Source organism: Protopterus annectens, chromosome 1.part0 (assembly GCF_019279795.1).
Source record: "Protopterus annectens isolate FY-2018-M chromosome 1.part0, PAN1.0, whole genome shotgun sequence".
NCBI classification, from domain to species: Eukaryota; Metazoa; Chordata; order Ceratodontiformes; family Protopteridae; genus Protopterus; species Protopterus annectens.
Genome location: NC_056725.1, coordinates 1,864,850,423 through 1,864,866,891, shown reverse-complemented (window position 1 = coordinate 1,864,866,891; position 16,469 = coordinate 1,864,850,423). Strand labels below are relative to the sequence as shown.

Genomic DNA, 16,469 nt, shown 5'->3' with positions numbered 1-16,469 from the left:
GATAAGGCATTTTTTGTATTCTGCTTGAGGCCATGTTTCTGGCACCAGTCATTTGGGTGAAACCCTCTTGGAAGATGTCCACGTCACTATGGAATTGATGACAGCTCCCAGCTTGCAGTCATCTGCAGACTTGTTCAGAAATAGCCCACTGGTTTTGGCCTACACTTCAGAAAAGTATATCCCAAATAACAGAGGCCCCAAGACCGAACCCTGGGGTACACCACTCGATACAGGTCTACTGCTTGAGGTGGCATCCCCTATTATGACTAGGTGGGTTATATCAGTGATCCAGTTAGCTACCCATCTGGTAACATACGGATTGATGTCTAGTTGAGAGAGTTTATCTATTATGCCCAAGTGGAGAATAATGTCGAAGGCTTTGGCCAGGTCAAAGTAGGCAGTGTGCACAGTCTTCCCCTCATCCATGGCTTTGGTGATAGTTTCAAAAAAGTCGACCAAATTTAACAGACATGACCTTCCCTTGATGAAGCCAAACTGTGTGGGATTGTGTGTTTGGAGGTTGCCAATGTCCTTGTTGGCGAGGTCCATGATAATCCATTCCATGGCCTTGCAGATCAGGCTAGTACAAATGCAGTGGATTGGCTTTAGTTTGTATTTCTGATGAAGTTCTTCACAGTAAAAGAATGAAAGCACTTAAATATTTGTACTGAGTTATTTTAATGGCATTGTGGTTCTAGCACTACAGTGGCCGTCTTGGAGATAAGTGCCCGTGCGTTTTCAAAGTTTATCTGCTTCGATATCTTTTTTTTTTTTTTTAATTCGATAAGTTCCCAGTCGAGACTATTGCCACCAATCTTGATGAATTACATGAACAGATTATCAGTTTTAATAAAAGACTGCAGACCACTAAAGTGTAGTTACAGATATCATGGACTTTAAGAGAGGCTTGTTTTTTTTGTGGCCAAGGAAAGAGCGTAAATTGATACGTGTTAATGTCAAAGTGGAATGTGAGGTGAGTAATTCATTTAGAGATGTTGATAACGTTGTACCATCTGAGGTACCTTTCACCAGTGAAGGAGTGATGGCAGCCACACCTGTGACCATACTTAATACATCTACCAATACTCCCCTTTTTTCCCTACCAGAGCCTCTACCTATAGCCAAAGACAACAAACAGTGGAGGTCCAGAAGCTGGGCGGGGAGAGGACGCATAAGTCACAAACAAAAATCAATGGAAAGGTACACCAGAATGACCACATGCAACAAAACTTAAATTATCCAATCTTCAATATCTCTTCAGGCACACTTACACCTGAGCAAACCAGTTTACTCAGCAGAGAGCTCTCCTTTGTCCCTGCTCAAAGAATGAATCTTACGCAGGTACTTACTGATCTTAGACTGATCACCAGGAATTTGTCTTAATCATTGATGTTCCCTAATCAGTCAACTGCGATGAATGTTTTCAGGAAACCTAGTACTTTTATTCCTAAAATACATCAGATTACTGAAGCTTTCATCATCATATGCGAAGGACAAATTAGGTCAGCCCTTATGAAAAGCCATGCATCATCATTCCATGATTTAACTGAAAGAGAGTATATAGCCATACAAGAGCTAAAAAGCCTTAATTCTACTGAGATTTGACAAGCAGACAAGGGTGGTAGTACTGTGGTAATGGATAAAGACTTTTACCTTGCAAGTATGGAAAAACTCTTGGAAGATGAAACTATTTATCTCCCTATTTCTAATCAAGTGACAGCTACAACTGACAGGGTATCGTTTTTGCTATTTGATTTATAAATGACAGGAATGATTATGGAGAATTTACATAAATATGTTTCTGTTGAATATCCTGTCATGCAAATATTATATGGACTTCCCAAGGTCTACAAAAACTTGAATAGGCCACTCATGCACCCAATACTCTCCAGTAAAGGTTGGGCAACAGAACCTATACAGATTTATATTGAGAAAACACTGCGTCCTGTACTGAATGAAATAGGATCTGTTCTAAAAGACACTAAAAATTTTATGATACACCTATACAAGAGAACAAGTGAAATTACTACTCAAGATTTGTTGTTTGCCATGCTGGCGGTGACTTCATTGTTCACAGTGATTCCTAACTCCATAGGAGTAGAACATACAAGGCCATTTTTACAAGAGTATGGTATTGTACATACTCCAGCAGTAAGACTGAAGTTATATGTACTCTGAATTGTTTCTGAAGACCAATGTGTTTGTATTTGGAGAGAGCTTTTAGTTGCAGAGCATAGGTGTGGCTATGGGCACAGCTTGTGCCAACAGCTACACCAATTTGTTAGCTTATTGGGAGTGTAATCAGGTGCTGAATAATAACACTGTTTTCCCCACATATCAAACACTACGAATATTTCCTGAATGATTTTTTTTTGTTATGGGGATGGCACACAGGAACTATTCAATTAATTTATTGAGTACCTGCAGAATACTACAGATTTTCTTAGATTTAGTGTTAAATCCTCTCGTCACTCCATGAATTGTATCAATACAACAGTTAGCAGCGACACCCTGGGCAATTTCAGGACAGAACTTTATAGGAAGCCATGCAAGAATTCTTTTATTTATAACAGCAGTATGCACCCAAGTCATACCCCAAGAGATGTGCTTAGAGGGCACTTCCTTAGAGCTATGCAGCTACATAACGATGACACTTATCTTGAGCATATCTTTATTAAACTTGAGCAAAATTTTCTGCAAAGAGGTTACGCCTTACTAGAGACTGAAGCTTGTATCTCTGAGGTAAAATCTGAACACTTTGATAAGGCTACACCTTATTTTTCAGACATACTCCTGGCTATCTATTGAGATGGCATTGAACCTCCCTGAAAAGAGAGGTGAAATGCTTAATCACTTATTCTAGTGAAGTTAATTTGGTGTGTCACATCATAAGAAAGAACTGGAGGATATTACAGGGCAGCCCAGAACTTAAGGACATGGTAGGGGAGACAGTCAAGTTTTGTTTTCAGAATAATCTCTCCCTTAAAAGACAGTTATGCTATCTATATGAATTGAGTTAGGGACATTTATTCTTTCATTTCCCAATGCTAAGGCACTTTACCAAGTAGAAGATGCAAAGCCTGTCAATATATTTATTCCTACTATTCCTTTGAGCATCCTGCCTAATGTCACTCTACTGAATGTAGAACCAACAATCTGATCTGTTATGCGTTCTGTGAACATTGTTATGCTTTTTACATAGGGAAAACAAATAGATGCTTTAAAGATAGAATTCTTGAACATCTGAATGACATAAGGAATTGCAAAGTAAGAAATGCACTAGCCTTACATGTTGAGGAAACAGCTCAACAACAAATTTACATTTTTTTGCCCTAGAATTGATTCATACAGACATTAGGGGAGGTGATGTTAAAAATAAAACTGGGGTGAAGGAGCAGTCCTGGATTTTACAGTTACAATCTTATAAGGCAACTTGGTTAAATGGAGTGGCCTCCCTGAACCTTATTTTGAAGACACAGCCACTTCCTCATTAGGCATGGCTGTTTTTCATTTTAGTTTACTGATAGGTAAATGGTATTATGGTAATACATCTTGCTTTGTTCTAAGTATAGTTATTCTATGATTTTAATTCCTTTTCTGAAGTCCTGCATTGGATTATGTTGTCCTGATAGAGTTTTAATATACTTTTTTAAATTTCATTGAGTGTTTACATTTTGTGTATAGATATTAAATCCTTCCATATTTATACTTTATTATATTATTTTTTCTGGATCGTTTTTAGGGGTGTATTCAGTGGAAACTTAGCTCAGGTTGTTTTACTATGTCAGACTGGATGATTTGTGCAGGGCTGCATCCACTTTTTACAACATAGTGAGAATTGCACCTGCTGGATTTTCACGTTCTCGGACATCATCTAATAACTTTGTGTTTTAAATATTTTGGTACCTGAAGCAGCAGGAATTTTTGAGCATGATAATGCTTATGGAATGCCCCTGCTATGTAAGAAGTGAAAAGGACCATCAAACATGCAAGTAGAGAGATTTACTGCTTCTTGAATAGGAGCATTAGTCTAGATATGTGTCAAGGGCTCTTTTGCTTTATTTACTTGATGTTTTCTTTTTTATACTAATTATGACATTTCAGATTAGCAGTCATTCATTGGTTGGTCTGGTTTTAAATATTTAATTATTATTTTGTATGTACGTCTGTTGAAATGGTCTTTGTACTGTGAAAGCGCTCACCTTTTTGTATTAAACAGTGCGCTGCTTTAACTTGGTTCTGGACTGATATGATTAATTTTGGAAGTTTATCCTGCAGCCTTTTTAGTTGTTAGTTCTTCTCTGTGTGAACCTTCATGACAGACTTGGAGTCTACTCTTTTGTGAAAAGTTCCTAAGGAAGTAATTGTCCTACTGGAATGTGCTCTTTAGGGTAGGAAGGCAAGGTTTTATTATACTGCAAGTAGCAGAAAAAGAAATCTTTAGAAATCAAGACTGCAGTGGTTTGTTTGGAGACTGTCTGGCACAGCTTAGGGTCATAAATGATTTAAACAGCTGATCAGTCTTTCTGAAGGGTTTAGTTTTGTCCAGATAAAATCTGAGATGACTGTCAATGTCCAGAAAATGCTAGATCCCCCTCATTTTATGGATTGAGAAAGAAAGTGGGTAGATTAATAGCTTGATCGAGGGACAGCTCATTCACTACCTTAGGCATGAAAGATGGATTAGCCCTGAGAGACATGCCATCTTTGTGAAAAACAAGAAATGGGGGAATGGCCATGAGAGTTGTAACTCCAATTCTCTTAACAGAGGAGAGAGTCAAGAGTTTTCCAAGTACAGAATTTTATTGAAGCAGAAGATGCTAGTTAAAAAGGTGGCAATGTAAGCTTTCCAAGTGAAACATTAAGATCCCACGTGGAAGAGATGAGTTTCCTTGGTGGGTTAAGATGCAGGACTCCCATGAGGAAAAGCTTGACCTCCGCCCTAGCCATAAGTAGGGGGCTAACAGGGAGGCAGGCATTGATGGCGGACAGGAGAGCCTTTATAGAGAGTAGGCCAAACCTGACCGAAGTGATTCACAGAGATACTGCAGTACAGTGGGAACTTCTGATAAGAGTGGCTTCCTGACTATGTTTGCAGCACCAATAGGAGAAGTCTGGCAGTTGGATTAAACAATTAAGGAGCTGTTGATGAGCTGTTTCCTGTGGTCCTGAAGTGCAAGGTTTAATTCTCTTAGCCTCCCATTGCTTAACTGTGCAGCTCTGAAAAAGTCGCTTAACCAGACACTGCTCCAAGGCTGAATGTGAAAAAAGTACATGAAGATCACTGCTCTGCCCCAGAAAACAAATAGAAATAAACAAAATAAAAAATTTTTTCATTTACTTGTGTAAGATTTTCTAGTAGTGTGGGTCTCCTGGATTCTTTTAGGACTCAGAGAAGCAATGTCTTTAAGGAATTAAAATCCTATCATACATAGGGTCAGGCGGGGATAAGGAAGATTTGAGTGGAGCAGCAAATCTTTTTCCCAAGCTATCAGGTCCGGTTGAAGAGGTGCTTTCTGTAATTTCCCTGTGTTATGTGAAAAAGAAGGGAAATCAATGCTGCTTCAGCCAAAAGGGTGCCAGTAGTAGTAGTTTGGGTGCTTCCCTTTGTGCTTGAGAAGAATGTCTGGAAGGAGAAATTCTTTTTTTTTTTTTTTGGGGGGGGGGGGGGGGGGGCTGTATCAACAGGTTGCCCAGACGGGAAAATATGAATTCCCCGAGTGCGGCAGAATGCCATTACTGGAACTAGACACTTTGTGAACACACTAGAGCTGTGAAAAGACCAAATGGCAAAGAAGTAAATTAAAAACATGATAAGCCAGAGAAAAACCTGAGAACGTTTCCACAAGAAGGGCAAATGGTTATGTGTAAGTAGGTGCCTTTCAAATGTAGTGGCACTAAGAAAGCTTGGGGTAGTATGAAAGGCAGAAGAGGGTAGAGAGAACATTTAAAAGATGGTACCCTCAGTAAGTGTTTATGAGAGACAGGTCAAGGATGGGGTCTCTGCTGCCCTTCTTTCCTTGGCACTAGAAAACTCCTGGAGTAAAATCCTTTTCCCATGAAGTCCTTTGGGACTTGCTTGATGGTGCCCTGATTCAAGAAATCTTGAATAATGAGGGCATGAATGGACATTTGATTACAAGGAAGTTGCGGCATGCCTTTCGGGGTGAATATTTCCCAAGACATGGCAACCATCCCTGATGATGGTGTGGATCCACTTGTCTGTGGTAACACCTTCCTACCTGGCCAATGGAAAGCAGCAGTCTTTAGGAGAAAGGAGTAAAGGGGCTGATGGTAGGGGGAGGAGTACTGAGGGGTTGGCACAGATAGGGTAATCAGGAGACAGCGAGTCCTCTTCATTAAACAGATTTGTCCTGCAGAATGCAGCTGAGGGAAACAGTGTAGTGAATTGTCAGAATTATAGTCTTCTTCTTCTTCCTCAGAGGAAGAGGAAACCACAGCTGGTTTTGAGGAGTACTCTGTGGTTGTAGAGACCTGAAGTAGGGAGGTTTCAAAGACACAATAGTTTTGAATAACCCCTATGAGAAATCTATCCACTCCTTTTCTCTAGGTGCTGAGGGAAAGGGGTTGCGCCTAGACTTTTTTTCCTTTTGAGGCATGATGTCCACCCGGATGAGATGTTGAGGTTCAGAACCCTGTCTAATTTCTACTAAACAGCCTGGAATCCCTTCCACAACTAAACTGAGAGAGATTCCATGAGGTCCCTTGGAGACTGAGTCACGGTTCATTGCACATAGCAGTTTATAAGGCCTCAAGAGCCATACTGGCCTCCTCTGGTGTCTTGGTAGCAGGCAACTGAGAGGTAACCTGGTGTAGTGTGGGTTCTTGAATGTCAGCGGGTACACTGGAGTCTGAAACATTGGACTGCGGGATCCATTCCAGGCTTCTTTAGCTTTTTCTTCGGCAGAAGAAGGATGTCCAAATATGTGGAGTAGTCCATGTTGGACTGGGCCAAGCACTTAGATACTGAATCTCTAGAAATGTGCTGAGAGATAAAATCCTTGACTGAAGAGTTTTGGGACAGACTGAGCAAGATCTGTGATTGTGTTCTGGGCCTGGACAAGAGAGACACTTGGTATGCAAGTCTTTGCATGGAATCTGCGTACTACACTCTCACTTACCCCTCCTAGCTGACATCTAACAACTTTGAAGAAAATAGCATAAGTAAAAAGGAATGTTCCCCAACAGGGCATTTATCTGGATGAACGTTCAGAGCAAGGGTACCAACAAACAAGATGCGATAAAGTCTGACAGATCCACAACCTGTGTTCAGGTTGGTGGCAAGAGAGTCCAAGGATCCATGCTTGTACGTCCATCAAAATCCTGCAATGCATACGAGCTGAGGTCATGAGTTGGAAGTACGAAATAGAAAAGGCAAAGCTTTGGATGTCAGCAATGACAACCCGTATGTCAGAAAATACTGCAACAGTAATTGCAGCCATGACATCATATAGATCCTCCATCTGCACTAAATAGCAACTACCAGGCTTAAACAATTTGTGAAGATAAATGGTGAAAAGAACAAGCCAAAAGGTAAAAAAAATTTCTTAACTGTTAAGGCAAAACAGATAAACCTGCAATGAATCTCGTGTATCAGGAAGTGGAGATCAATATTATGCATATTAAGGATGCAGAAGAAATAATCACCTTTGTATAAGAGAGGCAGAAGTAAAAAAAAAAAAAAAAAAAAAAAAAAAAAAAATTCTCCAAGTCTGTGCTGCACAAAATAATCAGTTTGTGAATCAGTATAAACTAAATGCCCAGGGTCTACAACTCTCCCATCTTGTTGTAAGAGGTGGAGGGAGGGTGATCCTTAATTAATTACCGGGTGGTGTGGACTGGTAGGGGTGATGAGCTCTAGGATATGCTGCTGATCAAAGGGCAGAAGGTCCCAAGTGTCAGAAGTGATGCCTCTTCAAGGCAGTTACATGGACAGAGAAATATCCTCAAACTACAAATTGTGAGTCAGCAGCTTGTGGTCCCATTAGCAGTTAAAACTGCTGCTGTGATCACTGGGAGTGATCCCTGGGGCTTTGGAAGTTCTGTGGGAAAGATCCTTCCTTGCCTATTAGGGGTTTTGCCTGGGATTAGTATACCATTTGTGAGTGCTAGTTCTCTTTGCCTCTTCCAAAATAAGGTCTGCCAGTGGCTGCATTTAAAGTCTTGTGTCTAGTATGGCTGACAGCTGGAGGTTAGCTCTTGCCTATTTTCTTCAGCTTTGAGACAAGATATGGAACATCCATACCATGGACTTAAACATCTTGGTGCACACATCACTGATAAACTTGAAAAAATGCAACCTAGCATGACGGCACAGAATAACAAAAAAACAGAATAATATGGGAGAGAACTGCATACAGGCAACATCACATATGGATTGAAGACATTCCCTGTATACCTTCTGCAGTTTGCAATACTGTTACAAAAGCTGTCTACTGGTTTTGACTCTGGGACAGACTCGATGAAAATCTGGCTGAGAGAACATATTGTCTTGTCCCAGTAATATTGTCTCCTAGACCCTTGGTCCAAATGCACATCACTGAGGGAGGACTGGTCCTGGGTGGCATGCCCATGAGAGTCCTACCACTGAAGAATAACATAGATGATGCCAACTTATCTGATGACCTACACAGCTGCTTGTTACTTCCCCTTTTCAAACACTAACTCTTTTTAACAATAATGAGAACAAATTCTTTATCTTTTTTGCCCACCTCTCAGATTCAGCAGTACTATCAAGACTGTAATAACACGAGTCTATCCAGTCTGCTCATGCCATCCCCCACCAAATGGAAAATTTGCTAATGTAGTGGGCAGAGTCCCAAGGATAGGGGAGCTGGCATTGGCTGCTCAAGCCCATCCTCCATCAAACATCACCTCCAGAATCTATACCATTAGTTAAACTTGGGTCACCTGGCTAGTAGTAATGGCTTTAAACCTTCTGCACAAGGGGGGTCAATAGTGAGATTTTTCTTCTTTATAGGAAGTCACTGATTCAAGTGTTGTGAAAGAGGGATGAACATTACCATTCCCTGAAAGGATGCATCTTGAATGACTACCATGAAGTTACTGTTTAGGAAAGGAAAGCCTCAGCAACACAACCCTGCATAGACTCATCACAGCATCGGTGCTGTCCAAGGTGACAAACTACAAAGCAGTCCCCTGCAGAAGCTTTAAACAGTCTTGATCAAATCCTCCTAAAGGCTTGACTAAAGCAGGGCTAAATGCATTTCCAGCACATGATCCACCTGGGAAGACTACAACTTGCATAGAGAAACAGAAAGGTGCAGAAGCTTACTCCCCAGTGTAACAAAGAACACCCTCTAGCCTAGGAAGCCCAAAGCTACACCTTCATTTATGTGACAAGGTAGCAAGGTGCTGTGGTCACTCAGACTTGTACTAAACTAAGTAATTCCCACAAATGGAATGTGGATCAGAAGCCAGACTGTGTTGGACACCATCAATCTGACAGCTTGTCCAAAGGAGGAACATCTGTCAGGGAGCTGTGGGGATGAACAAATTGTGGGGAATTTAATAAATTCATATGTCTTGATACTCACATCTGGTTCTCTTAACTTCTCCCATGAAGCACAGTGGGAAGAAGAGCTTCACTATCTCAGTTTCAGACAGGATATGCTCACACCATCCCACAAAAGTTTGAGACGGAATGTGTGATGTGTACTCCAGACTCCTGGAAAATGAATTCTGTTTCTCACTGATGTACCTGCTAGGGGAAAGTGCAATAAGAGAGTAATGCAGAGAGTCCAGTGTTGGCAAGATGCTAGGTTTGCAGATGGTGCCCTCCTGCATCCATGACTGGCAATCACGGCACACTCCTGTATCCGTGACTGGCAATCACGGCGCACTCCTGCATCCGTGACTGGCAATCACGGCACACTCCTGCATCCGTGACTGGCAATCACGGCACACTCCTGCATCCGTGACTGGCAATCACGGCACACTCCTGCATCCGTGACTGGCAATCACGGCACACTCCTGCATCCGTGACTGGCAATCACGGCACACTCCTGCATCCGTGACTGGCAATCACGGCGCGCTCCTGCATCCGTGACTGGCAATCACGGCGCGCTCCTGCATCCGTGACTGGCAATCACGGCGCGCTCCTGCATCCGTGACTGGCAATCACGGCGCGCTCCTGCATCCGTGACTGGCAATCACGGCGCTCCTGCATCCGTGACTGGCAATCACGGCGCTCCTGCATCCGTGACTGGCAATCACGGCGCGCTCCTGCATCCGTGACTGGCAATCACGGCGCGCTCCTGCATCCGTGACTGGCAATCACGGTGCACTCCTGCATCCATGACTGCAGACGCCACAATTTTTATTTACTTAATTATACATTCATTTGTTAACCAGGTAGATACTACCAATAATGATGGAAATGACTGCTGATAAAAGTAAGAAATCGAGAAGAAAGAAAGAGAAGATAGTAGCAGGAAGAACTATGCAATTACTGAGAATAGTAAGTACAAGGGGAGATTACGTGGATAAAAAGAGGGCATGCTTAATCATGACTCATCAAACGAGTGAAACTGAATTTTTTTTTTTAAACACCTTTAATGATGATGTGACATAAGACGTTTTTTGGGATGTTCCACAGTTCTGGATCAGAACTCAAGTAAATGTCTCAAAAGTTGAGGGAGAGAGTCAGAGAGGCTGACACAAGAGGAGCTAGTGAACTGTGAGCCCTCCTGGACCACTAAGAGGCCTGCAAGAGAGTCCTCAATCCTAAAAGTGATCATCAATCTAGCTTAAGGACACTAGGGACTTGTGCCTGCGAGCAGGATCATCATGAGAATGCTCCAGTCTTTCATCCAGGGCATGGATAGTGCTTAAACCTTTGGACATCTCCTCCCAAGGTAGCTGCTAATCATGTATCTGCATTGTGCAAGAAGGCAGATGAAATCCTGAGTATATCATTGACTCCAAGTTATATTAGCAGCTCATGCAATACAGCAGCTAGGAAACAATGGTGGGTGAAAGGTGGCTTTGAAACGGACACCTTTCACAATGCAAAAAAAGAAGCTAAAAATAGACAGAGATGTACACTTTTCCTTTCATGAGTTTTTCCATCACTAATTACAGCAGGTGCTCATAAGAAAATACACTCCTATACAAAACCGATTTAAACAAAGAAAAACAAAGAACTCTTGTTGAGTTGTCGATGAAAACAGATCCATTGCTTCTGCCTCAAAGCAGATGTTAAAAAGACATTATTGTTCTGAACAGATTTTCAATCTACAACCTTTTCAGGAACAATGTGGGACAAAAGGCCAAACGGCAGTAACTTAGACATGCAAAATGACAGTAACTATGACATGTCACTGACTGTGATTCAGTGGAAAAATTAAACAATACAAGTAGTAATACAACATAACATGAAAATTCATTCATTACTATGTAGACATACTGTTTTTTATTATTATGTAGACATACTGGTTCTTATTACTTTAATGGCTGTAACAGCATCATAAGGCGTTTTAATACTAAATAAAAATGACAGAAACAAACGTATTACCTTTTGTAGGTCTCCTACGATAACATGGAATTGATGATCACACAGTAGTTTCCAAAGTGCCAGAGTCTGACAGCTTCTATGAACGAGGTGCTGGATTCCCTGAAGTGAAAGTTTTTCATAGGACTGGGCTTCAACTGAAAATAAAACAAAATATGTATGAAAATACATTACTTCTCACAACTCGCGCACACTTGCTAAGACTGTTGCCTTATGCAAGGAATTTGGACTAACACTACAGCTTTGAGAATCTCATTCAGCAAACAAGTTGCTACTTATCACTCTGAGCTCTTGGACTCTTCCTTCCAGTGCTCTCTTGTGTAACTTACTCTAAAAACCTCGAGCTTCCACAAACAGGAAAGCATGTACTCTTTGCCCTATTTAGTGAGCACTCGTGCACCAAGTTTGAGGGGTGGTCAAATCTCAGTGTGCCTCATCCTCCCCCCAGCCTCCCTGAACACCTTTACTGAATTATCACTTGGACATAGGCAAATGTACATTCATATAAAAGTAATCAAACTATATTAACATAAACATTATACTTCACATACACTCTAAGCAATATTACACAAATGATTCAATTCCTGCCTTAGTTTTAAAAGAAACATCATTGTTACACCATCACTTACTACTAGGCAATCATACATTTATATAAATATAAACAAACCACACCAACATAGTCCAAGTTGCAAACATACTACATCACAAACTATATTGACACAGTCCAAGTTGGAAACCTTATACATCACTTATCTTCCTAATCATTCTCACTCAACCATTACACAGCTCATTTAAGTCCTGCCACCTTTTAAACCTCATTCTCCCTTGTATGTACTGTTCCCACAATTTCCATTTTTTCCTATGCAGTTTGCTCCTACCCTTTTGTAAAGATCTCGGTTTCAATTGTTTTATCTTTGTTGCTATATTCACTACTTCTAGTATAGTTGGTTTAGATTTTGATTTTGATTTCCATTTTCTAGCAACTGCTTTTTTGGCAGCCACAATTAAACACAGCAAGGTCTTACTAAGTCTAGGCAATTCTGATTCTGTACCATAGCTCAGAAAACACATCTCCATCGTCAGACCAATCTGTCCACCAAGCATCTCCAACACTACATCCTGCAGGGAATCCTTGAAGTCTGCCAATTGACTACACTCTCAGAAAATATGTTCCCAATTACCTCTTTCTTCTCCTTCACACCTCCAACATTTGCTATCTGCCTCAGGAAAAATTCTCTGGAGTCTACCTGGTGTGTAAAATATCTATTTAAACATTTCTAGGGAAAAAACCTAAATCTTCTAGACTTTGTTGCATATTTGAGACATATACATGTATCCTCCCATTGTTTCTTTGTTAACTGCTTATGCAATCTTTCTTCCCAATCCTTTCTAAACTCCTCTGACGGACTTGTATAGTTATGCATGCAATATTTCATATGTTCTACTAATTATACCTTTATTAACAGCAGCTTCTGTTCTAGATTTCATTAAAAACTCTACCAGTACTGTTCATTCATTTAGAACTCCCCTATTTCTTTCTCTTTGCCTATACTCTGATATCGATCCCTGACAGGGAAGGCAATCTCTAACCTGCAGTCCAAATAAATCCTTTGCATCTTCCCATTTTATCATCTTTCCCTCTCTAGTTATTTGCTCCCAATACCTTGATTCTTTTGCCAGTTCTCCAATAAATTCCAGCCTCCTCTTGCCTACTGTCTGCATCCCTAATTGGAGTAATCTACTAATCGGCAGAATCGCTTTTTTCCATTTGCGTGTTGGTTTAGTTCTTAGAATAATTTCTGCTACTTTATGGATGTAATATTCTGTATGATCATTGTTATTCTCCTTAAAAGCCTGCATCCAAAATCCCAGTCTCTCCTTGTTTCTTGAGCTTCCTCCCATTACATAATCCCTTTCCACTCTGAGTTATAGTTTTCTGATTGTGCTATGTATAGGAGTGTTAACTGTGTAGCTCTGAAATATCCCTTCAAATTGGGTAATCCCAATCTGCCCTGTTCTACTGGAAGAATCAGCTTATCCCACTTGACTTCCCATCTTCCCCTCCTAGACAACATCCTTCAGCCCTTTATTAATTACTACCCACAACTTCTCCTCTTGTTGATAAAAATATACATGCACTGTGTATAAGACAAAAGGGACTAAAAACATTTTAACTGCTTGGATCTTACTACCATATCCATATCACAAAGCCTCCAGTTTCTCAGTTTTTGTATTATCTTTTGTTTAGTCTCTTCCCACATATCTTTAGCTGTCACACTAGAATCATTTTTAATCCATATTCCTAAATACTTCATTTTATCATGTCCCTATAACTATGGGCATTCCTGAACCAGTTCGTGTGTGGGTATATAATTTACCTATATTGCCTTTGTTTTAGCCTCATTAATTTTGTATCCCAAAAAATATTAAACTGTCTCAAAATGTTCCACAACACTGTAATGCCCTTTTCTGGTTTTGTCAGGTATAAAACAATATCTGCAAATAAAGCCAGCTTTTCTTAACTACCATACTAATCACATCCTTGAATTTCTGAGTCCCTTTTTTCCTTTGCCGGTGGTTCTAAATATAATGCCAATAATAAAGAGGAAAGAGACACCCCTGTCTGGTTACTCTGCTCAAGCAGAAATTATCAGAGAGGACACAAGCCACTTTAATTTTTGCCTCCGATCCCTTATATATCATCCTAATCAACCTTATCATTTTGTTCAGGAAATGCAAACATTTCTGTTGCTCTGCTCATAAAGTCCCAGCTTCCTCTGTCAAATGCTTTCTCTGCATCAAGACCCACCAACAATGGCATTTTCTTACAGTCTGCTTTTCTCTGGATCATCAATGTTCTGTTAACGTCAAATGTTTACATTCTCTCCACAAAACCACACTGATCCATATCAGTTTAGGCATTACTTTGCCATTCTTTTATCCATTATATACATGAATACTTTATAATCATGGTTTAATACTGAAATGAGCCTGTATGAAGCTGGATATGATGGATATTTATCCTCTTTATGTATTACAGCTAACCACTGCTTTCTTCCAGGACGGTGGTACTTCTCTTAAGATACTGTTTAACAAAACCTTCCAGATCTTTATCAACTGTTTTCCCTTCAGCTTCCAAACTTCCCACAGGAATACCATCTATTCCAGGGGATTTTCCTGTAGATTGGTTATACATCACAATTTTATCTCATCTCTTTCTACACTAACCATTAGTAATTGAGCCTCATCTACCTCTAACTTTAGCATATTTAATTCTACTAAAAACATTTCCATTTGTATCTTTTCTTGATTTTCATACTTCTTTGCTTTATACAGACTCTCACAGACTTTCTGAATTATTTCTAATACCTCTACAGGATCTCCAGTTACCTTCCTCGTTATAGGTCCTTAAGTTTGATGACAGCCCTTTCTACTTTCTGTTGCCAGAACTATTGTGCTAAGTTTTTGTGCTCTAGTGTTATCAAAACACAGTTGCTTAACAGCAATCTTTCTAAGCTTGTGCACAGTGTCAAGGAAATCTCTTATTTTCTGCCTAGCATTCTGCAGTTGATCTTGTTCTGAGAGATTCCCCTTATTCTGCAAAACATTAACATTTGTTAGTCCCTCTAATTAATTCTGGTTACTTCTTAACCATAGCTCACTTTCATTTCCACCCTACCTTTAAACTCTACCTTAATTTTATCCCACTCTCTATGTATATTTTCAGAAGAAAACGCTATCCTCTTTAACAGCTCCTGAACAATCTCCACTACCCATTCCTTAAATTCCTCTCTTTTCAACAGATAGGTGGGAAAGCACCATTGTCTCATTTTTTATTACCCTGTGCTTTTATTTAGCTATTGTTGGTGCACGATTTGAAATAGTTATTGGGCATCAAGACCTTCAATTAGATGCACATGTTCCTGTGAAATGTAAATTCTGTCTAGCCTACCCCAGTTTTTATATCTTGGGGAATAATATGTAAATTCATTCCTAACTCCTATTATTGAATTCACATGTTCCATGCCAAATATTTATATTTCCCTTCTCGGTCCCCCAGACACATTTTCACTGTTGCAAATCAAATTCTAGTCCTCACCTATTAAGTAAACTCCTTGCTGAAAACTGAATATTTCTCCCAGAATTTTCTTAAGCTCCATTATAACAGTTTCAGGTGGAATGTAAACACATGCCAGTGTAATCCTCCTCCCTTCCCAGTAGCTCTGTAGCACTACAAATCTGCCATTATCTTTATCACTGTTGGAGCTCATCTTGAAATTTTCTTTTTTTCTTTGTCCCAGGTATTCTGCTGAATAACCATCCTGAAAAAGTACAGTTTTGTACCTACCATAAATGTAGATGTTCGAAGATCCACATTGCTGCAGTCCTTACTTATGGGTAGTCCGCTGTCCTCGGTCGGCCCGAATACCAAAGTATTAGGCTGACGTCGGTCATGGGCGCACAGCCCTGACATCAGAGCGTCAGGGTATAAAAGCGCATGACCGACGTCATATCCTCAGTCTTTTCTTGCCCCAGATGTCAGAAGGCCCTAAAAGAAAGACCACAGCCAAAAAACAGAGTACCTCCCCAAAAGATATGCCCAACTACAGCCATCACCCAAACCATATAACCATGCTAAGCTACAGAGGGCAAGGAGGGAGGGGACTGCAGCAATGTGGATCTTGAACATCTACATTTATGGTAGGTACAAAACTGTACTATGTTCTTCATCTCACATTGCTGCAGTCCTTACTTATGGGTAGAATCCCAAAGCAACGGGAAAGGGAGGTTGGCAAAATTATAAAGCATTAGGGGCAGCTAAAATGCCCTGTAATATTGCAGTGGCAAATCCAGCCCTAGACTTAGAATAAAGAGGAAGGTGGTAATGTTTAGAAAAAGTATGTACTGAACTCCA

At 40.4% G+C, this 16,469-nt stretch overlaps 1 protein-coding gene across 1 annotated transcript in view; it reads right to left on the bottom strand.

Annotated features, from left to right (window-relative positions):
* Positions 1 to 16,469, bottom strand: part of NUP155 (nucleoporin 155) — a 1,504,248-nt gene that overhangs the window by 489,996 nt on the left and 997,783 nt on the right. Inside the window, exon 28 of the mRNA XM_044069916.1 lies at positions 11,558 to 11,691. Coding sequence (XP_043925851.1) covers positions 11,558 to 11,691 — 134 coding nt within the window. The remainder of the gene's footprint in view (positions 1 to 11,557; positions 11,692 to 16,469) is intronic.